The sequence below is a fragment of the Rana temporaria genome, chromosome 2 (assembly GCF_905171775.1).
Source record: "Rana temporaria chromosome 2, aRanTem1.1, whole genome shotgun sequence".
Classification (NCBI taxonomy): Eukaryota; Metazoa; Chordata; class Amphibia; order Anura; family Ranidae; genus Rana; species Rana temporaria.
This window is the reverse complement of record NC_053490.1, coordinates 85,379,099-85,402,720: the sequence shown is the minus strand read 5'-3', so window position 1 is coordinate 85,402,720 and position 23,622 is coordinate 85,379,099. Positions and strand designations below refer to the sequence as shown.

The window sequence follows — 23,622 nt, the reverse complement described above, 5'->3', positions numbered from 1 at the left end:
GGATAGTCCGGAGGAGCTTGTGGCTGTCCCCATCTCCCCCCAAAAAGGGCGAAAAGCCCGTCCCGGAGGGCTTGCAAGGAGCCAAAACGTGGACACCCTCTGGTGGAGGAGCTGGCGCCTGCAAAGAGCACCCACAGAGTGGTGATTAGTTAGGGAGAATTTAAATTAATTCAACGCATAGCTGCCAAAGTGACAGACTGTATAGTAGTATGCGGACTGAAGGCAGGTACTAATTGCCAATATAAGTAATGAATGTCAGGGCAACCTAAAAGGTCCATTAGGGTAGGTTTAATAAGTATAGGATATGAATAAGTAATTGGAGTAGGGTAATAGTGAACTAGGTGATATGTGAATAAATTGGTGGTGTAGGTGATATAAAAGTAAAGATGAGTGACTGCCAATTAGGCAGTCCAGTAATAGAAGTGTGGGAGTGATAATTGAATACAAAGCTTGGTAAAGGTGAAGGGAAAATAAGGGAATACCTAGTGTATCCCACTTAAAGCGGGGGTTCACCCTTAGAGGGCACTTTTCCCCCTTAGATTCCTGCTCGTTATTACTAGGGGAATCGGCTATTTATTTTAAAATATGTGCAGTACTTACCCGTTTACGAGACGCATCCTCTCCGTCGCTTCCGGGTATGGGCTTCGGGAATGGGCGTTCCTTCTTGATTGACAGGCTTCCGAGAGGCTTCCGACGGTCGCATCCATCGCGTCACGATTTTCCGAAAGAAGCCGAACGTCGGTGCGCAGGCGCAGTATAGAGCCGCACCGACGTTCGGCTTCTTTCGGCTACGGATGACGCGATGGATGCGACCGTCGGAAGCCTCTCGGAAGAATGTCAATCAAGAAGGAACGCCCGCTCCCGAAGACCCATACCCGGAAGCGACGGAAGAAGATGCAGCTCGAAAACGGGTAAGTACTGCACATATTTTAATATAAATAGCCGATTCCCCTAGACCGAACGAGCAGGAAGCTAAGGGGAGATTTATTTTTTTTTTTTAAATGGGTGAACTCCCGCTTTAAGTATGCAGGTAGTGACACGAGTAGAATGGTGAATTGCTCAGAGCTGGATTAACTCTGTGTGGCAAGACTGGGCACAGATGATAGGAAATCTTCTTCTCTACATTGTGAGATAAAAAAAAAAAATGTTTTTTTTTTTTGGTTTGCATCCACTTTAAAGGAACCTATTTAGAAATTCCACGTTGGCTATTTCCGAATGGCGTGACGCGCTATCCAAGCCCGTCAATCAACTGCGCTTGATTTAGGAACGCCTACTCCCCGAAGGATTTCCCGCTCGGAGCCGGAGAAGAAATACGGCTAAAACGATAAGTACAAAAAAAAAAATCCAGCATACTGCAGATGTCAGCAGTATGCTGGATCTAGTGACAGAAAGTTGATTTTTGGGTGAACCTCCGCTTTAACCGGTTCCTGACTGGCTCATGCTGATATTCTGTGGCAGAATGGCTTTTCTGGCCGGCGTGTGTGCGTTAGAGGAGCCAAGACAGATTGTGTTGCTATAAAGTAGGAACAGTGATCTGTCATCTCTCCTAGTCGCTCCCCTTCCTACACAGTGGGGGAACACACATTGAACCCCTTAATCACCCCTAGTGTTAACCCCCTTCCCCGCCAGTGACCTTTATACAGTAAGCAGTGCATTTTTATTGCACTGATCGCTCTATAAATGCCAAAAATGTGTCAAGTCTCTGATCTGTCTGTCGCAGTACCGCCATTACTAGTAAAAATAAATGCCATAAATCTTTCCCATAGTTTGTCAACGCTACAACTTTTTTGCGTAAACCAATTAATATATGCTTGTGATATTTGGGGGGGGGGGGGGGGGGGGGAGAGAATGTATAATACATACTGGCCTAAACTGATTAAGACATTTTTGTTAACGATTTTTGGGGATATCGTAGTAAAAAACAAATGTTTTAAAATTGTCACTCTTGTTATATAGTGCAAAAATAAACCGCAGAGGTGATCAAATGGCACCAAAAGATGGCTTTATTTGAACATCAATTTTTATTTGGGTACAACATCGCACGACCGCCTAATTGTCAGTTAAAGCGATGCAGTGCCAAATTGTAAAGTGCTCTGGTCAGGAAGGGATCAAATCTTCCGGGCTGGTGGTTAAAGCAGAGTTCCACCTGGTTCTGTGTTTTTTTTTTTTTTTTTTTTTTTCTTCTTCGCTAACTAGAGCTACACTATTCTGGCTAAAATGAGAATCACAATTTTTATTTTTTTGCTTTGAAGATCACGATTCTCACGGCGTAACATCTTTCACATTAAAACAAAACCAAAAAATAAATTGGGCTAACTTAACTTTTTTTTTTCTCAAATAGCTTTTGAAAGACTACTGTGCAAATACAGTGTGACATAAAATATTGCAGCAATTGCCATTTTATTCCCTAGTAATTTTCTAGCAAAAATTTATTTTAACTTAATCGTCAAAAGATTTACACACAGAAGTTTGATCCAAGAAGGAAGTTTGTTACAATGTTTTGTGTTGGACTTCCCGATTTTTTTATTTTTAGTTTATCCCTTTGATCTAAGAAGGAAGCATTAGTTACAATGTTTCCTGTTAACTTGGCAGATGTTTTCTTTTGACATCTGAGTGAGCAGATAGTCTTCACTTTGTATGAAAGAATCTGCAAACTCTACATTGGAGATGTGGGGGGGGTTGAATCAAGATCACAATTTTTTAACTAGTAATCGTGCAACTCTACTGCTGACTTAACACTCTCACCTGTCCCACGGGCCAGCAATGCAGACACCTGAAGCCTTGCTCCTATCCATGGTGTCTGCATTGCTACTGTGGACACCCGACTGATGGCTTGTGGCTTCACAGCCGGGTGCGCACTGCGCATGCATGAGTCGCACTGCACAACGTGAATGGCCATGCAATTTTCTGTGATGTGTCCCAGAAGATTGCAGGGAGGGAGTGGCTGTCTAGGGGGAGATTGGTCTCGAAGTAGCCCAAAGTGGCAGCTGGGTACTTGTCTAAACCAGGTACCCTCCATAAAGACATGCCAAATGTATCATGTCACATTTTATCATTTGAAATGATGTAAAGTGCATTGCATAAAAACGAGCAGCGAGCTCGGGAAGTGACGCAACAAGGTGCCGAGCTCGCTGCTCGTTTTTACATCATTTGAAATGTGAGTACCTTTTACCTAAATAAACTGTGAATTTTTAAAAATGCCAAACGTACTACACCAAGAGGCTCTGTATTCTTATTTCTCCATCCATACTCGCGCCCCATCCCGCATCCATACAATACTGGAAACTCTGGAGAAGGGAGGAACCCCCTCCCCCTCCTCGATCGACCATTCCACCATGTCTTTTAATGCTGCTTACCTTACAGCAGTAAGGTAAGAAGGTAGTACACCTACGGGTGTTGCCTACACTAAAGAGCCACCTCTCACAGAAGTCACAGTGCCACCTGTTATTGTTACAGAGCACCAGAAACACCACACTCTGCACCCTGGATCCAGAGGAATTGTTTTTTCTCCTTCTGAGATTCGCCAGCACTTTAGCTCCTTTTGCTACACTCACAATGGACTTCATCTCCATTTGTTTTAATCTTGCACTCATTGGTTTTATTATATATTTTTTGAACACTCATTGTTGAATATCATTGCACTTGATTATCATTGCACTCGTAGTCACTTGTTTACAGCACAGCAGCACTTTATATATTTATATATCTAGGTTTATAATTTGTGGGAGCGCAACACCGCTTTTTTAATTTTTTTTTTCAGAAGTACATACTAATCTTCAATGATGTAACCTGGTTGTGAACCTACCTTGTACTGTGCCTGGACTCTGAAGTAGTATAAGCTTGTGCTTTTCATTCCTGTAAGTACAGGTGAAACTCGAAAAAATTTGAATATTGCGCAAAAGTTAATTTATTTCACTAATGCAACTTAAAAGGTGAAACTAATGAGATGCACTCATTGCATGCAAAGCAAGATGGTTCAAGCTGTGATTTGTCATAATTGTTTGCCTCAATTACTGCCTCAATGTGGCATGAAAGCGATCAGCCTGTGGCACTGCTGAGGTGTTATGGAAGACCAGGATGCTTCAATAGCGGCCTTCAGCTCTTCTGCATTGTTCGGTCTCATGCCTCTCATCTTTATCTTGGCAATGACCCATAGATTCTCTATGGGGTTCAGGTCAGGCGAGTTTGCTGGCCAATCAAGCACAGTATTCCATTGAACCAGGTTTTGGTGTGTTTGGCAGTGTGGGCAGGTGCCAAATCCTGCTGGAAAATGAAGTCGGCATCCACATAAAGCTCGTCTGCGGAAAGAAGCATGAAGTGCTCCAAAATCTCCTGGTAGACGGCTGCGGTGACCCTGAACTTAAAGCGGGGTTCACCCTAAAAAAAAAAAAATGTTTTTTTTGTCTACCATGCCATCCAGCATACTAGCGTCAGCTACAGTATGCCTTTATTTTTATTTTTTTTCGCTGTACTCAGTTTAATCCATTAGTTAAGTTTCAGACTCCCGCATGGAGTAGGCTTTCCTATGAAGAGGGGAACATGATTGACGGCCGGCTATGGCGCGTCACGCTTCCCGAAAATAGCCGAAATAGGACTTGGCTCTTCACGGCGCCTGTACAGTCAGATCCTAGTCTGTGCGCAGGCGCCGTATAGCGCCGTGAAGAGCCAAGTCCTACTCCGGCTATTTTCGGGAAGCGTCACGCGCCATAGCCGGCCGTCAATCATGTTCCCCTCTTCATTGGAACGCCTACTCCCCGCGGGAGTCTGAAACGAAACTAATGGATTAAACTGTGAGTACAGCGCAAAAAATAAAAATAAAGGCATACTGTCGCTGACGCTAGTATGCTGGATGGCATGGTAGAAAGTTGTTTTTCAGGGTGAACCTCCGCTTTAGTAAAACAATGGACCAACTCCAGCAGATGGGGTGTGTGTGTGTGTGTGTGTGTGTGTGTGTGTGTCTTGATGGGGGGAAAGTCCCCCAACACTTTTGAATGGCCTTTTCCTGACCATCCTCTCCAGGCTGCCGTCATCCCTGCTGCTTGTGAACCTTTTTCTTCCACACTTTTACCTTCCACATAACTTTCTATTAATGTGCTTTGATACAGCACTTTGGGAACATCCAACTTTTGCAATTACCTTTTGAGGCTCTCACTCCTTAGAGGGTGTCAATGATGGTTTTCTGCACAACTGTCGGGTCAGCAGTCTTTCCCATGATTGTGATTCCTACTGAACCAGACTGAGAGACCATATAAAGGCTCAGGAACCCTTTGCAGGTGTTATGGCTTAAATGGCTGATTAGAGTGGGACACTTTGAGTCTAGAATATTGCACCTTTTCACAATATTCTAATTTTCTGAAATTGTGGATTTGGGGTTTTCATGAGCTGTAAGCCATAATCACCACAATTATGACAAATCACGGCTTGAACTATCTCGTATATTAGTTTCATCTTTTAAGTTGCATTAGTGAAATTTAACTTTTGCACGATATTCTAATTTTTTGAGCATCACCTGTATGTTCATACTCTGATGCAACAAAACCCTCCCTGGCATCTACTCTTGCTGCTGTGCAGAGGATTAGAGAACGCTGTTAACACACATTCAGGCACTGCTTTTCTGTGTTCAAATACATTTTAATGATTGCATAACTAAATCAAATGGTGTTTAAGTTGTGTTTGTCTCCATGCATTGGTCCTTTATTTGTAGATAAAGTCCCATTTAAAACTCAATTGGTCCTCTTCTCTGCAGCATACAGTGCATGTTCATTTCTGTTATATACATTTTTTCTATAATATGCTATTTTATTTTATTTTTTTTCCATTCTCTCATCAATGTGTTATGCAGTTTCTGGAATTGATGGCTCTTTATCAGATACCAGTCTGACAGATTCCTACTTCAGCACCAGCTTTATCGGAATGAATGGGTTTGGAAGCCCTGCAGAAGCAAATTACCCACGAATGCAGGTAGTAAACAAAAGCTGATCTTGTGTAATCCAGAGATTTAAGCTCATCTTTGAGCAAAGGAGACCTTCTCCCTTTCAGTAGAGCTGGCACCACACTACAAGGGTCAAACAATTTGTTAGGTGTAGGGACTGCAAATGGCATTTTTTTTTCCTGCCTGATGCCTGCTCCACTGGCAGCCAGTGCTCTTCTTTCTCCATGCTACAGCAGTGGACTTTTCTATGGCGTCCTTGTGTACAATTTAGGGTTATGGACCCTGCACTTGATGACATTAGAGGACCTGCAACCACTGGAGATGAGGCTGAAACAAGACTAGCAGTGTGAAGGGGCCTGCAAGAGTGGGATTTCAGATGTGTAAAACTGATTTTTATTCCCTGCAGTACCAGGATAGCACCACTTCAAGGGAGCATTTTTCCCTTCCCTGGCATAAAGTTTTAACTATGGCAAATTTTCATTTGCTTCAACCTTTGTTACCAAGATAATATAGGAAAATCTAAAATTCTACTTCATCGAATGGTTGTTTTTTTGTTTTTTTTTGTATTTTGATTATATTGCCTAAGGGAAATGGTGTTTTTAAAAACTCCATAAATTTTTTTTAATTATTTGTGCCGCCCTCTGAGCCTGAGGAAGGAGGGAGCATAGAGCCGCTGCTCTTGTGCATCTCACTGGTCCAAAATGGGGCTCAGGTAAGTATAAAGAGGACTGGAGGGGGCAGCTGCTCATCGTGTGTTTTTTTTTTTTTTTTTTTACATCTTCAGAGAACTCCATTACGGTCAAACCTTTAGCCTATAGAACCAATTTTTACTCGTTCTAACCACTTTAGTACTGTGCTATAGCCAAGACTACAGCGCAGTACTATAGTTCTGGGAGGTCATCCATAGACATCGGGTGTGCTCTGTGGCCTTCAGACACAGCTGATCACAGATCAGCGTAAAGGGCCAAACTGTTTCCCTTTACCATGTGATCAGCTGTTTCCAATCACAACTCATCACATGTAAACAGGCAGCACTGTCTGTGAGGGAACGAGTGCTAATAACTGGCAAGGCTGTCTGCAATTTGTTTACACTGATCATCGGTGAAGAAAAATCACTGATTTGCAAGAATTTGATGTTTTTATTGACCACCTTCTGGAAATGCTAGTTACCAGTCACTCTGATCCTCTTACTAATTTTGTAACCATTTTAAATCATTCCTTATTGCTAATTCTTTTTTTTTTTTTTTTATCCAACAAAAAAGCTTTTATTGATGAAAAGGTGGTATACAGTGTAAGGCATTCAACATTTCACAGCCTTATTGCTAATTCTGACATGGCACTGCACATGTTGACACATTACCTCTGTGGCTAAGAACACTATGTAAAACTACATATCCCACAATCCCTGGGACTCGGTCTGGTGCCGATGCACGTGAGAACCATTACCAGGGGTTGGCATGCTGGAAAAGGGGTTTCATAAAATTGGCACTCGCACATTTGTGATGAAGTGGTTATGGCCAGGAATGCATGTGATCCAGAATAAGAAGCTGCTTGTCATGTTGATGAATAGGGACAATGTATGTAGATGAGGTAATAGATCAGTCACAGCATGGGAGCTCATTACAAGGTAACAGGGATTATAACTACACTAATACCTAATTAAATGACACATTTGACAGTGTGTAATGTCTTTAAATGCAAAGCCAATTAAAATGAACTTGCATAAGTCTGACATTTAGAAGCTAAATTCCGATTTATTGCTACTGGTTATTCTTGTATGTGATGGTTTTTTTTTTTTTTTTTTTTAGTAATTGTACTTCATTTGTTTTGTCTGCGTTTGTTTTTCTTTTTTTGTAGCGAATGACAAACAGCAGCAGTTCGCCAAGCCTTCTCAATGACAGTGCCAAGCCATACACGGGTCATGGTAAGAAAAGTTTTCTAATGTGGGTATTGCTTTATAATTGCAGCATAGTTTAGTAGGGGAATATTAATTCTTTTATAGTACCACATTGAAATATACTTGCATTTTCTCCCAATTCTTCAAATTCCAGGGAAAATTCTCAATTTAAAAGTTTAACCCCCCCCCCCCCCCACCTAAAATAACTAAGACGTTACTGCTTCTCTGCTCTGTGCCTGTGCTTGTATGGGGAGAGAGCCAGGGCAGTCCTAAAACCTTTTTGTGTATAACGCAAGGGTAGAACTGCACGATTAATCATTAAGAATCGAAAGCACAATCTTTTCCCCCTCGTCAATGGCATGTCATGGTTTTTTTTTCTCACAGCTGGAAAAACAAAATACAGGCAGTCTGCTAAGTTTTATTACAACATGCGAATAAGTAGAAACAAAGCATCTTTTTGTTCTTTTATCAAAGGAAAAACTCTGCATGTAGATGAAGTTTAACCATTTAAAGCTGTAGTAAACCCTCTCTGACCTGTTTTATCTACAGGTAAGCCTAGATTAAGGCTTACCTGCAGGTGTTTTCAATATCTCCTAAACCTACATGGTTTAGGAGATAATTGCCACAAAGAATGCACCGATGTTTGGAATACCCAAACGTGATTTTACTTTCTAAGCAGAGACCCTAGAGAATAAAATGGTGGTTGTTGTAATATATTATGTCACACTGTATTTGCGCAGTGGATTTTCAAACGCAATTTTTTTTATACACTTTAATGAATAAAAAACTAAACCGTAATTTGGCCCAAATAATTTTTTATTTTTTTGTATAGTGTGGAAGATGTTGCACCTTGAGAATCGCGAGAGAACAATGATCTTTATTCTAAGCAAAAAAAGATTCTCATTTTAGCCAGTCAGGCAGCTCTACGCAGGGCATTAAAGTGGAGTTCCACCCAAAACTGGTATTTTGTTCCAACTTCTGGGAGTCGAGGCTGTTGTCACTGCTTGGCTTCCTCCTCCCCTTGCTGCCAAGCTAGTAGGAGAGGGGCGCAGAGTAAATGCGCAGTAGGTTTTCTGGTGTGAAGCCATAAGACTACACTGCCAGGTTCCCTTACACGCAATGGTGGCTGTATGCACCTGACAACTGATGCGGCGCTGTCTTCGCTGGACTCCAGGACAGGTAAGTGTCCTATTAAAAGTCAGCGGCTGCAATATGTGTTGCTGTAGACTTTTCACTTTTGCAGCGGTGGGCGGACCTCCACTTTTAAAGTGGATGTAAACTCTCCATACCCCCAGTGAAGTGAACAGCCTCGGATGATACAGATTAACAAAATATCCCTACCTAGGTTCTATATGTATATCTGCTGTGTTCACACTTCTATACTTAGAAAGTTCAGATTTTGTTAATTTGTTTTTCTTCCTGGTTAACAGAGTGATGTCTGGGCATACAGCCAAGATAGCTAAAATTGCTGATTGGAGGAAAGGTGCACATACCCCCTATCCTCATAGGCAGACTCCCAAAGCTGTTTTGTAATAGGAGCTGCCCTCTGCTAATCTATTTTAGCAACCTCCTTTGACTAGATTCAGGCTGCTTTTGTCTAAAACCGGAGTTAGACTTACCGGTAACTTTTTCTAGGAGTCGTCCAGGACAGCCTCTGAGATGTATGGCTCCTCCCTCCGGGACAGGAAACACGTATACCAATAGGTCCTCCAGGCCTCCTCTTCAGTTTAACCAAGAACTCCTGAAAGGCTCTGAAAAGACATAACGTACTAGCACAACGTCAGTACAAACATCCAACTCCAGTTAATAATATTAACACCGGGTGGGAAACCAGGCTGGTGCTGGAAGACTCCTAGAAAGAGTTACCGGTACGTCTAACTACGGTTTTCTCCTTTTGTCTTCCAGGACAGCCTCTGAGATAAACAAGGAACTTGCTTTGTCAGGGCAGGACCAATACCTGGAGGACTTTTCGTCCAAATGTCTGTTCTTTCTCAGACAATAGATCCAGACGATGTTTGGCAAATGTGGAGTTACTGGACCATGTCGCTGCCTTGCAGATCTCCTCCGGAGATGCGCCGGCCCTCTCTGCCCATGAACTAGACTGCCCTGGTTGAATGTGCCTTGATTAATGGGGCTTGCACCCCTTCTAACTTCTAAGCTTCTATAAGTGCCATTCTAATCCACCTGGCAATGGAAGATTTGGAGGCCTTACAACCTTTGCGGGCCCCCGTAAAATTAACAAATATAGTCTGATTTTCTGAAGCTACTGGTAATTTCTAAATAAACTAAAAGGCACCTTTTAACATCAAACTTGGATCTGTTTCTGAGGTAGAACTAAAAGTCGGAAGGACTGTGTCCTATGAAAAGTAGACGCTACCTTTTAATAAAAAAAAAAAAAAAAAAAAAACTGGGTCTGTCTTGAGTACAACCCTGTCTAACAACAAAAAAGGCTCCCTAATCGATAGCGCTTGCAAATTACTCGCCTGTCTGGCTGATGTGATCGCTACCAAAAAACTGATTTCAGTACTACCCATTTTAAGAGGGATTCCTCCAAGGGTACGAAGGGGCTACCTGTAAGGGCTTATAGAACTAAGGAGAGATCCCAGGTTGGACAGGTCGCCACCCTCACCGGCCTAGACCTTGCCAGGAAAAAATTCCTTATTGATTCTGCTGCAGAGAGGTCTGAAGGAACACGCTTAATGCTGACACTTGTACCTTTAGATTACTAGGCGAAAGACCCAACTCTACCCCTGCCTGCAGAAAATTCAGGATAGCTGGAATCCCTGGATGATCAAGGCCCTGCTCCGCCAACCAAGAATTACATTTTTTTATTTTTTTTTCCCATCTTAACATAAATTGCCCTGGTTACTGGCTTACGGCACTCCAGACGAGTTTTTATCACTCTGAAAAGCCTTGAGACTTCAGCAGCTGCTCCTCAGATACAAAGCTGTTAAACTTGGCTCCTCTATCTGAGGATGCAGGATAGGGCCCTGCGAAATCAAGTCTTTCCTGATCGGAAGATGAAAAGGTGTTATCAAGATGAGGTCCATCGCTTCTGTCAAACTTTTTGAAGGACCACTGAAATCAATCTCACTGGAGGGAAGGCATAACAGAGACTGAACTGCCAAGGGTTGGCGAAGGCATCTATCCCTTTTGCCTGATCCCATGGATGAATCGAGGAAAAACTGAGCTGCCTTCTTGTTCTTCTCCGAGGTAAAGAGGCCCACCTCCAGCTGTCCCCATTTTTGTACGATCTCTTCGAACACCTCTTCGTTGAGAGCCCACTCGTCCTGCCTTACCTGCTGACGACTCAGAAAATCTGCCAGCGAGTTTTGTGCACCTTTTTTTAGATGGACGACTGACGGAGGACAGGTTCGCCTCTGCCCAGGACAAGATCTTGTTGGCTATGTTTTGTAGAGCAGGACTTCTGGTCCCCCCCTTGCTTGTTCAGATATGCGACATCCCCGCGTTGTCTGTGCGAACCTGCAGATGCTGTCCCTCTATCCTTGCATGGAATGTCTCTATCGTTCTCAGGATTGCCAGAAGTTCCCTCTGGTTTGAAGACACTTGCCTCTACTGGTGACCATGCCCCCTGGGCCATGGTTTCTTCCAGATGAGTGCCCCACCCCCAGGCACGTGTGTCGGTAGTCACCACTGTGGCCGTAGGTTGGGTCCAAGCTAAACCCTTGTCTAGGTTGTGATGGGCCCACCACCACCACAGAGTCCTCTTGACCCTGGATAAAGAGGCATCTGGAGGTCTAGGTCCTGTCTCCTGCCCCTCCAATAACGGAGCATGATACCCTGTAAAGGACGCTGATGGAACCTCGCCCAAGGTACCGCTGGGAAACATGCTGTCGTCAGACCCAGCACCCTCATTACCTCTCTGATTGTGGCTACCTGATTGGATTGCAGCTGGGCTACTCCCTGATCCACTTTCATAATTTTTTTTTCCTTGGGGAGAAAGATCTTGCTCTCCACTGAAGAAACCTTGTACCCCAGATACAGGACTTCCTGAGATGGGATCAATTGGGATTTGTCCTTGTTGATTAGCCACCCGAGCAAAAAGGAAGCTCTCTGCCTCTCAAGTCTTGCTCCAGTTGCTGAGCTGATTTGGCCACAAACGGGAGGTCGTCCAAATATGGAATTACCGTGATAGCCCTGACTCTTAACGGGGCTAGGGCTTCTGCCAGAACTTTCGTGAAACTTCTTGGCGATGAGGACAGACCAAATGGAAGAGCTCGGAACTGGAAGTGCAGTATCTTTGAATGTACTCTGAGTGCCAACCTGAGGTGTTTTTGGAATTCCTGATGAATTGGAATGTGTAAATGGGTATCCCTGAGATCTATAGTAGCCATGTGACAACCTGGGAACAGTAGCTTTGATACTGTAAAGATCAACTCCATCCTGAACCGTTTGTATTTCACAAACTTGTTCAGGGGGCGCAGGTTCAGGATTAGCCTGAACTTTCCCGATGGCTTTACCACAAGCAACGGAGTACATTCTCTGTCCGTGCTCCTTCTGGGGCACCTGAATCTGAACTTTCTGATCCACCAAGTCCCCCAGTAACAGACTTGGGGCCTCTGCTTTCTCTCTGTCCCTGGGTGTAACCTGAAAATTTGAGGGGGGGCATTGACTCAAACTCCAATTTGTACCCGTTTTTATGATGTCCAATATGAACAGGCTTGAAGTCGACGTGGTCCATTGTGGGAGGAACTTCCCTAGTCTTCCTCCCACCGGGACGCAAGAGTCACTGAGGTTTTGTGGTGGTTTGAGCAGGATTAAATAAGATTCCTCCCCTTCCATGCCCCTTGTGGCCCGCCCAATGTTTTTTGGGCTGACCCTCCTTCTGCTGTATCTGTTGCCTGGGCCCTCAAAAAAACGTTTCCCTTTCCGGTTTTTTTTTTTTTTTTTTTTCTTGGGAAATGCCTTTTTTTTTTTTCTCTATCTTGAGTCCTTTCAAGTGCCTCCTGGAGGCCAGGCCCAAACAGCTGGTCACCTGAAAATGGTAACCCACAAAGTTTTAGTTTTAAGGGGGCGTCACCTGTCCAGGTTTTTAGCCACACAGCCCTTCTAGCAGCATTCGCCAAAGCAGCTGATCTGACTACCAGTTTTAAGGATTCCTCTGAAGCGTCTGCCAGAAACCTGACTGCTTTGAACATTAGAAAAAACTATTTTAAAAGTTCCTGTCTAGGAGTGCCAGCTGAAATGTGAGCCTGTAGTTGTGTAAGCCAACACTCTAAATTTCTGGCCACACAAGTCGCTGCAAGTGCTGGTTTCAAACCTATAGAAGAGGCATCCCAAGCTCTCTTTAGCAGCAAGTCCCCTCTCTTATCCATAGGATCTTTTAAGAGACCCTAGATCATCAAAGGCCAAATCCATTTTCTTCATTATTTTGGTTAAGGGTGCATCTAATTTGCAAACTTCAAACGGAAATCTCTGCTTGAGGCTACCTGTGAACGGGAAAAACCCGGGTCCAACTTGCACTAGACCCCTGGTACATCAGGTCGTGCTTTAGAGAGTTGAACCTGTTCCTCACGGATCTCTAGTGTGTCATAAATTGCTTTTAGTAGATCCCCCCCCCCCCCACACATAATCCAGAGAATTTATATCTGGGCACCTTGGAGGAATCTTCCTCCCCCCTCCAAATCGGATGCTGAATCCGCTTGAGGAGGCCACTGATCTGGGAGTCCTATCCCTATCTTCCTCTTCTTGCCCCTGTGGCAAGGACAGCATACTGGCTGCTCTTCATAATGGTAGAGGGACCTTGCATCCTATCCATTAATCCCTTAAAAGACTGGAATGTGGATGCAAGCTCGTCCACAGATGACAGTATCTTGTGACAGGCTGTCACTGAATCATCTTTTACAAGACTGCTGACACGCTTGGAACATAGTGGCTTTTCCCAATTGGCACCAAACTTGGTCCCACATACTGCACTTTTTTTTTTTTTTTCTAGGCAGCTGCTTCTTGTCCTGGGCTTTAACCTAAAAACCAAACACATTAACAATCCCATTAGTTCACAGCCTTGCTATCCACCACCACTGTGTGCTGTTAGCCTAGTCGGTGCTTCACCCATCTCCACCCAGGAAGGGGATATACAGGGCCTAAAAACCCTAGCCTCCCAGAGTAAGACATGGCCTGCCCCCACCACACTTACCTGAGAGGCGCCGAGCCTGTAGAACCAGAGTCTGAATGTGCCACTGCACTCTCCATGCTCTTGGGTGTAGACTCGGTCTCTGAGCGTTTTCTCCCTTGCTTCGACTCCCTGTGAGACACCGCCACACTAAGGAGATCGGAACGACCTCTTGCGGCGCCCCCTGATGACGCGGTTCCGTCGAAGTACCTGCAAACGATCGTCTGAAAACGGCATCTCTCACTCACCAGCCGTCGGATGCATCTGCCATTCAAGGTAACCAAACAAATAAAAGGGACGCATTCTGCCATCACCCGGGGTCCTGCTCTCTGAGCATATTTGGCAGCGGTGTCTTTAGCAACCCTTAACTCCCCAGATTGGCCGAATGGGTGCTAACAGGCCTAAGGATGGTTAATACCAGAGTGCTCTCCCAGTACAGTTCTGAGATAAGGAGCTTCCCTATGGTTCCTTTACGTGCTCCTTCCCTTCCGGCAGGAAACGCAAAAAACTGAAGCGGCCTGGAGAACCGCCTTTTAACTATTGGTATACGTGTTTCCTGTCCCCGAGGGAGGAGCCATACATCTCAGAGGCTGTCCTGGAAGACGAAAGGAGAAAGTCAAATATGTCGGGAGTTCTCAGGCTGATAAACAAGATAATGCTCATTGAAAAGGGATAACAAAATACTGCAGATATGTGCCCAGCTCAAATTTCATGAATCAGGTTTACATCCACTTTAAGGTCAAACTTTAGCTTTAGGACCACTTTAAGGGCTATTGCACGTGGCTGTAATAAACCATACTCCCCATATTTGTGTAATACCACTATACAGAGTAGGCCAGAACTTTTAAGTTGGGTTGGGTTAAAAAAATCTATCCTTTTCTAGAACCACACATGATCGGAAAGTTTTTCTTCAGCAGGTGTTAAACAACTTTCTCCTTATATCTGCACTTTATTTGTTGCGCAGCCTTATAACAAAAAAAGTGTGGAAATGTATAATTGCACAGTAAATTGGCCAGGTACAGAGTCTCCTAATAAACACAACTTGAGTATAATGTGGGCTTGATTTACTAAATGCATATAGACTACTCTTTGCATTCTGCAAGTGCAGTTGCTCCCAGAGCTTAAGTGTGGTAAATGCCCAATCATGTGCAGGGAATTAAAAAAAAAAAAAAAAGTTTTGCTTGCACATGATTGGATGCTCTTTAGTAAATCCACTCTTGTGTTAAAAAAAAAATGCGCTCCATTGTGTTAACCATATCATTCTGTTTTTTAGATCCTTTAGGCTCTCCAGCTTCCTCACTGTTTAATGACTTTGCTGGTCTCAGCATTTCTCAAAGACGTAAGGTAGGTTATATTTTTGTTTTCATATTGACCTTTTCTTGTTTTCTTTTTTCTTTTACACCTCTTGCTAGCTGTTTTGTTCATTTGGTGCATCTAGTTTGGAAATATTCTAGAACCTTGCTACCAACCTATGTCTAGTTATTGGTTTAGCATACTTTTGGAACAGAGTGGGCTCTGTGCAAAACATTCAGAACCGTGATGGCTTGCTATATCAGCAAAGTGATGGTATTCTGCAACCAGTAGAGATGGGCTTGGCTGTGTGATCCTGAACACTACTAAGCTCATTCCTGGCGTTTTTTTTTACCTTGATGCCTTATCTGCATGAAGGTAAAAAAAAAATGCCTAATTTCAGATTATGAAAGATGTAGTTGGCATTGAAGAAGGCATAAGATTAATTCTACTGCCTAAGGGAGCTGTCAAGGCCTGACAAGCCATGTAAAGCTTTCTAAAATGGTCTGGCTGCTGTGGCCTGACTCTTACATTTTGGGTTATTCAGTCACCCAATCGATGGTAACCTACTGCATTTTGATAGACTGCAAGACCTTTTATTAAAGGAAATCACTTTTAAGAAATGTTTGCCACTGCTAGCCTTGGCTTCTGAAATTGGTAGTTGTCTGTCATGTTGATCCAGCATCCTCCATATGGAGTCCCTGACCAGAAGTGTCTAGATTGGGAATTCTGACTTCAGTCTTTGTAGTCTGAATGCTTATTCTGGGTCAGTGACTCAGTAAATGGGCGGAGGTAATGCAGGTAGTTGGACATCAGTGGCAGCCATGCCATTTCTCTCGGTACAGATTGCCTCTGATATAGTACAGTTGCCCCTTGTAACATTTGTCAAGTTTCATATGAAAGATTCTATACAGGAATCTCTGTTGGCTTCTGCTCATCCTTCCCCCTTTTAGCTGCTTGATATACTTTGGTCTGCTTGTTGCAGAGATGTCCTTATCTATGACAATAATACCACCTCCAACAAACAGAATTGACTATTGCAGGGCACTTGTGCACGATCTGCTGGTCTATACCCATCAGGCTGAGGGAGATGGATTTTTATCAAACAAAACCTAAAAATTGTGCTATTTAGTAATTAACATATACATCTCCTGAGATATAGCACAGTCCCAAGTCAGAAATTCATAAACGATTGCGCAAAAAAATATTGCATCAGACACCAGTGGTAAATGTATAGTCCCAATTTGGTAAAAGTTATTTAGCATCTTCCAACCTTTAGTTAAGTTATCCAGTGACATTCACATCCACCATAAACAAAATGTTCGCTTACCAGATTGCACGGACCTATCTCAGAAGGTCAGTGACACTTGTGGCTCCAAACCCAGCCAGGGCCCTAAAATGTCCCAGAAACCTCCCTTGGGCATGTAGAATCCCTATCCAGGTAGCAAGATAGCAGATAATCCCCAAAATATAAGACCCCTTAAACCTTTATTATCGGCATAAAATATAGCACTTTGTCATAAAAGGACGTTGTCTGTGTCCCTGACATCTTATGACGGAACTCGTAGGGTGGAGCGACATGCTGATGCCACTGTGTTTCTTGGATCCTGGAAGGACGGGTAGCTGCGACTAGCCGGTCAGCTCATTTTGTTTTGAATGCAATTAAGTGTTCATGCTGTAAGTGCAATATTTGTTATGCCTAAAATAGAGTATAAAATGGCAAGCCTTTTTATATTTTGAGACCACCAGTGATATCGCTACCTGGATGGGGATTCTTCATGCCCCTAGGAAGTTTCTGGGATGTTTTAAAGGCCCTGGCTGGGTTTGGAGCCACTGACCTTTTGTGATGGAAGGTCCGTGTAATCTGCTAAGCAAACCTTTTTTGCCTATGGTGTAGATGGCTTTTTATGCCGATACTGAAATAACATTTTACTGGTTGTCAACTTGTCTGGCTCACAGTACTCCAGTTCTGTGACCATGGCTGTCAATTGGCCTTCATGCGGATGTACTTGTTACTGGATGTAGTAATGGTATTCAGCTTTTACTTTTTAATACATTTTTTTTTTTTAAATGCAGATCAATCTCTTCCACAACAAAGGTGCCAGGGGTTGGGGTGGGTAACCGCATGGTTACTTTCTCGCAGGTGTTAAAATGTAGTATCTTCTTAGCAAACATGCTTGGGCTGACTTGTATTGACAGAGGGGATGCTTGGATCCAGTACATGTTCAGTTCTTGTGTATACCTTGGAAGCATTATAGCTGAAAAAAGTGGATGTCTGCTTGCATCTTTTTATGTTTTGGCATTAACACTTCTAATGTGATAGCTAAAACCTCTTTTGCAGACTCCTAATCCTACTGCCAGCGAGTTTATTCCCAAAGGAGGATCAACGTCGCGATTGAGTAACATGTCCCAGTCCAACATGTCTGCCTTCTCCCAAGCGCTGTTCTCCCACCCCTCTATGGGAGGTCCTACATCAGCTGCTCTCGCTCCAGGTAAAAATACTAGTTTATAAGAATCTGGCTTAAAGTGGTGTTATGCCAACCTATCTATTCCTGATATGTCTGTTGTACCATGTACTTGTATGGAAAGTATCCTGTATGTGTGTAATACCTGGTGTTCCTGCCAGTCCCTCTGCTTTCCTTTTTAAAAACTGACCACGCTAAGCAAGAGCACACTACCATGGTCGGTTCTCTAGCTATGTAGGAAAATGGGCCTGCTCTCCTCCAATGATTGCCATGACATGCCCCACTTGCACAACCTTTCACTTTGAAGATCAAGATCAGTGTGATGCTGTTTTTCCTCCACGCTCGACCCTTTGCTTGCCCCTGATGCCCTGGGGGGAGGAGACTGATTGTTCCTAAGCCTTAGGAACAACTGATCAGTCTCCTCACCCCTGACATAATGGAGATCTATTTACATTGACAGACTTTCGTTCTGTCTGTGTGGAGTGATTGCGGGTGCCCAGCACGTGATCACCAAGCAAGCGCATCGGCACAGTCGTCGGCCTCCGGTGGCACACATGCGCCCCTTGGTGGTCTTACAGGTGCCATACAGCTACGATGGCTCGCCCAGGGAGCCAACCTGCCGCAGTATAATGGTGGCGGCTGGCCGGGAAACAGTTAATCGGCATTCTAGGTATGAACTGAGAAGCAAATTTTCTGGGGCAGCTGCAGCACAGATCTTTCACCTTCATGCATGGTGAAAACCTTGTTTACAATCCCTTTAATTTTTAAATTGACTTGACTGCACAGAGCAGGTAAGTATAACATGTTTGTTGTGTTTAAAGGAAAAAATACTTTAGAATCATGTTAACCACTTTGCGCCCAGGCCAATTCTGACACTTCGCTCCTACATGTAAAAATCATCCTTTTGCTAGAAAATTACATAAAACCCCCCAAACGCTGTTATTTTAGAAGAGACCCTAGAGCAGGGATATGCAATTGGCGGACCTATAGCTGTTGCCAAACTACAAGTCCCATGAGGCATAGCGAGACTCATCAAGCATCACCCAGAGGCATGATGGGACTTGTAGTTTGGCAACAGCTGGAGGTCCGCTAATTGCATATCCCTGCCCTAGAGAATACAGTGGCGGTCATTGCAACTTTTTATCTCACACGGTATTTGCGCAGCAATTTTTCAAACTTGTTTTTTAAAGCATGAAACCATTCCCCCCCCCCCCCAAAAAAAACGCATCAGTTAGCCCAATTTCTTTGCATAATGTGAAAGATGAAGTTATGCCGAGTAAATGGAAACCAAACATGTCGCGCTTCAAAATTGCCCACGCTTGTGGAATGGCACCAAACTTTGGTACTTAAAAATCCCCGTAGGTGACACTTTACATTTTTTATCTTTTTTACTGGTTGCATGTTTTGAGTTTGAGGTCTAGGGCTAGAATTATTGCTCTCGCTCCAACGTTTGCGGTGACACCTCACATGTGGTTTTGAACATCGTTTTTTATATGTGGGTGGGAATTGCATATGCGTTCGCTTCTGTGTGCGAGCAAATGGGGACAGGGGCTTTTAAAATTGTATATAGATTTTACTTTACCAGCTGAAACTGTGTGTGTTTGTGTTTTTTTTTTTTTAATGCAGAGGCCAGGCGTGATGTGATAACATCGCGCCTGACCTCCGAACGATCATAGACTCCAGCGACCATCTGGTCCGCTGGAAATCTCTGTTAGGAACACAAGGCCAGCGGATCTGTTCTGACTCACCGGTGAGTCGGTAGAAGCACTGGTGGGGGGACGTCCCCTCTCGCCGCCTGTAAAAACAGCCGCTTTGCTCGTCCTTGCGTGCACAAAATTGCCAGCTCTAAAAACGATCTGAATGATGCCTGTAGCTGCAGGTATCATTTTATATATACCACCACAAAGCCCAGGATGTCATATGACGTCCTCTGGGTGGAAAGTGGTTAATGCATTAAAGCGGAGCTCCACCCTAAAGCGGAACTTCCGTTGTTAATCAGAACACCCTGCCAAATCCCGCCCCCTCCGTTGTGACTTTTGACAGCTTTCAGGGGGTGTAGATACCCAGTATTTGCACCCATGTCCGGGAGTCCTCACTGCCCCTGCCCATTGTGTTCTGGGAAACACTCGGCTCTCAGAACACAGCGGGGACCAGCAAGGACGGCGCTGCGCATGTGCCGTAGGGAATCGGGCAGTGAAGCCGGAGCGCTTCACTTCCTGGTTCTCTTACCGAGGATGGCGGTGGGGGCAGCAGTTATACGAGCGATTGCTCGTCTTCTGCTGCTGCAGACGTTGCTGGACTCCAGGACAGGTAAGTGTCATAATAAGTCAGCAGCTGCAGTTTTTGTAGCTGCTGGCTTTTAAATTTTAAACGGTGGCGATCCGCTTTTAAGATAAAAACCTTCTGCCTTTACAAAAACTTTAACCGTACTTTGCTGACTCGATGCTCCAGGTTTCCCTGGCACTTAAATTGGTTTGGTCTAGCTTGGACCAAACTAAATTTGCATGCTAGGATAGCCTAGCCACTGCTCAGTCTAGAATATATAGTAGCAGCTTGTGGGAATCCTCCCTTCAAGCCACTTGTTGCTTTTGATCTCTTTAGAGGGTCATTCCCCCCCTAAGAGGTGATATTTTAGTTTTTTTTTAGTTTTTTTTGTGCCAACTGGGCAATCTCCTTGATGTGATTCCTGTACCTAGTTGCCTTCTGTATAATACTCAAAGTTTTGGAGCCCTGGCTACAGTAGGTTTGCAGACCCAAAAACACCAATACAAATTCTCCAAATGATATGAAGTATTGTGCACAATGTTCTCACTTCAAGGTTATTTTGAGATTTGGAAAAAAATCGCACCTGAACATCTTGTTTTCATGTTTGTTTTTACGCGAGCTAAACCCTCACTTCTCCTTTTTTTGGTCTTGCTGTGACATTCGGTAAATGAAAGTGGTTTAAGAAGTGAAAGCTATGCTGTGTTTTGGTGATATTGGCCAGTCTGTGGAAGCTTAAGGGGCTTTTTGAGCCTCTGTCATAGCTTGGGGGTTTCATTCTAATTTCAAAGTGATTTATGATCAATATACTATTTTTGAGTATGCACGTCTGCACTCAAGCAATATAAACACCCCCCCCCCCCAAAAAAAAGAGTGGCTTTCCCTCTGGCTGTTTTTTTTTTCTTCTTTGTTTTGAAGTGTTAGCCTGGGTTCACATTTTTTGCTGTGAATGAAAGTGGTTGTAAACACTTATGTCTACTGAAGTGACTGACCTTAAATCGGTGAAACAGATCTTCTTACAGAAGTTGTACCTATGTATCTGCAGCAATTTTTCCCATGAAGCCTTCTACAAAACCAGATCAAGGGACTCTTCTTAGCTGTGGGGGGTGGCATGGATATGACATTACACACTACAGGGAGCTTCGTACTAGCTCTACAATCTGATAGCGGAGGGGAGGGACGTACAGATTTGTAGAAACCGTCCTCATTTCTGTGTTGAAGGGGCGCTCGGTCTCCCAGGAAGCCGCTTGTCTTGGAGTTCTGTCAGTGACTCATGCTGATAGCCGCAATGGGAGGGTTTAAAGAATAACCACTCTTGGTGCTTTGGATTTACACTAGTACCCACTACAGAAGGATGTACTTTGTTTTTTGTAATTGGGATTTTCAATCACTTTAACACTTGTTTAGCCCTGGTTCACACTGGGTACGATTTGAGATGCGATTTGACATGTAAAATCGCATCTCAAATCGGCGGCAATTGTCGGCAATGGCACTGTCCTAATCAGTGCGACGCCGCATCTGCGATTTCAAAAAGTAGTTCCTGTACTACTTTTTGCGATTTCGGGCCGCGATTTACATTAAATTGCGGCCGAAATCGCGGTAAAATTGCGCATTTTACCGCGATTTTGAATTCGCAGCAGTGTGAACCTAGGCTCAAGGGTCATTCTTATCTCGGGATTTGGGATCATAAACAGAATCGCTGAAGTTCTGCCCCAGATCGTGACAGAGATGCATGCGTATGACACTTTTGAGTACTGTACTTTAATGGCACTCCAAACACGATTATGCTGCCATAGTTGTGTGGCAAAACGTCATTTTTAAAACTCACTATGCTTGTCACCCGACTAGGCGCATGAGCTTCTTTTCAGTGCGACCTACGAAATTGCGTGCGACTCGTGAGTGGAAACTCTTGTTCCTGCTACGCAGAAGTGAATGCCACCTATAGTATATTCAGTAGTTCCTCAATGTCGGGTCTATTCTGTTCTTGGTGCAGCATTTACAGGGTAAAATGGGAAGTGACCACTTGTCAAATGCCTCCAAAAGTGGATTTCTTTTCAGAGGCATGGCAGTGTAGATACCAGTCTAATCTTGGCTTAAATCTGATTTTCAACTTCAGAGAAATTGATATTGCCGGACGAAAAAAAAGCAAACCGCGAGCTGAACAAAAAATCTGATTCAAGAACATTCGATGTGGATGGGGGGGGGGGGGGGGAATCCTTCCCTCTGTGGTATTGTATCCTGACAGGAGGGAAACTTCCCCACACTGATCAGTCTTTCTTCTATAGCTGGTGGCGCTGATCATTCGTAAAAAACCTACAGGCTGGTTTGTACACAACTTGATTGACGTGTACGACCAGCCTGCTCATACATGGATAGAAATTCAGGAAAAAAAGGTGAACTAGCCAAATTTTTGATCCATGTATGCCTGGTTTTGGCATCCAATCCTGGGAATTTTGGTGCAGGCAGCAACAGAGGTAGGAACAGAAAATGAACACCAGCATAATGCGGGTTGGCTGGTGTCTAAAGAAAAATATCCCCCCTTGCTATTATGCTTACTATTTTTGTTGCATTTCCTTTGTCGTTCTGCAAAGAGTGGGAGATGGGACTTTGTGCCGTTTAACACATTGACGCATGTGACACTAACACTATTCCTGCAAGCTGGCAAAATCTTGTCTTGTGCAAAAAAAACCCTGTTGGTTAAAGCAAGAGCCATAAAAGGAGTATAAATACAACAGTTTTATGACTTGCAGCACTAATCTGTTAATGTCCATCTTTACTAAAAGTTATGTTTCTGCTCCTTCGTGCTTGCAAGCAAATTGATGCCAAACTTTTTTTTTTTGTACTAACTTGTTTGCTGTCCCATATTTGCATTATCGCATTACATGGCCCTAGGTGTTTTTTAGTGCAATATGGAGAAGTACTAAAACATTCTGCCTTAAAGGGGTTGTAAAGGTATTTTTTTATTTATTTATTGTTTTCCCCCTAAAAGGCTTCCTTTACCTTAGTGCAGTCCTCCTTCACTTACCTCATCCTTCGATTTTTGCTTTTAAATGTCCTTATTTCTTCTGAGAAATCCTCACTTCCTGTTCTGTCTGTAACTCCACACAGTAATGCAAGGCTTTCTCCCTGGTGTGGAGTGTCGTGCTCACCCCCTCCCTTGGACTACAGGAGAGTCAGGACGATCTCTACATTGCAGAGAAAGGAGCTGTGTGTTAGTGGGCGTCCTGACTCTCCCGTAGTCCAAGGGAAGGGGCGAGCACGACTCCACACCAGGGAGAAAGCCTCACATTATTGTGTGGAGTTACAGACAGAAGAACGGGAAGTGAGGATTTCTCAGAAGAAATGAGGACATTTTAAAAGCAAAATGGAAGGATGAGGTAAGTGAATGAGGACTGCACTAAGGTAAAGGAAGCTATTTATGGAAAAAGAATTGTCACTTTTTTGTTTATAGCGCAAAAAGTAAAAACCGTAGAGGTGATCAAATGCCACCAACAGCTCTATTTGTGGGGGGAAAAAGGGCGTCAATTTTGTTTGGGAGCCACGTCGCACGACTGCGCAATTGTCATTCAAAGTGCGACAGCGCTGAAAACTAAAAATTGGTCTGGGCAGGAAGGGGGTGAAAATGCCCTGTATTGAAGTGGTT

The 23,622-nt window shown here is 43.8% G+C and overlaps 1 protein-coding gene across 1 annotated transcript in view; it reads left to right on the top strand.

Annotated features, from left to right (window-relative positions):
- PAN3 (poly(A) specific ribonuclease subunit PAN3) overlaps nt 1–23,622 on the top strand; it is a 98,145-nt gene that overhangs the window by 19,567 nt on the left and 54,956 nt on the right. The window contains exons 2-5 of the mRNA XM_040340473.1: nt 5,843–5,961; nt 7,790–7,856; nt 15,236–15,306; nt 17,594–17,744. Of these exons, the coding sequence (XP_040196407.1) occupies nt 5,843–5,961; nt 7,790–7,856; nt 15,236–15,306; nt 17,594–17,744 (408 nt within the window). The remainder of the gene's footprint in view (nt 1–5,842; nt 5,962–7,789; nt 7,857–15,235; nt 15,307–17,593; nt 17,745–23,622) is intronic.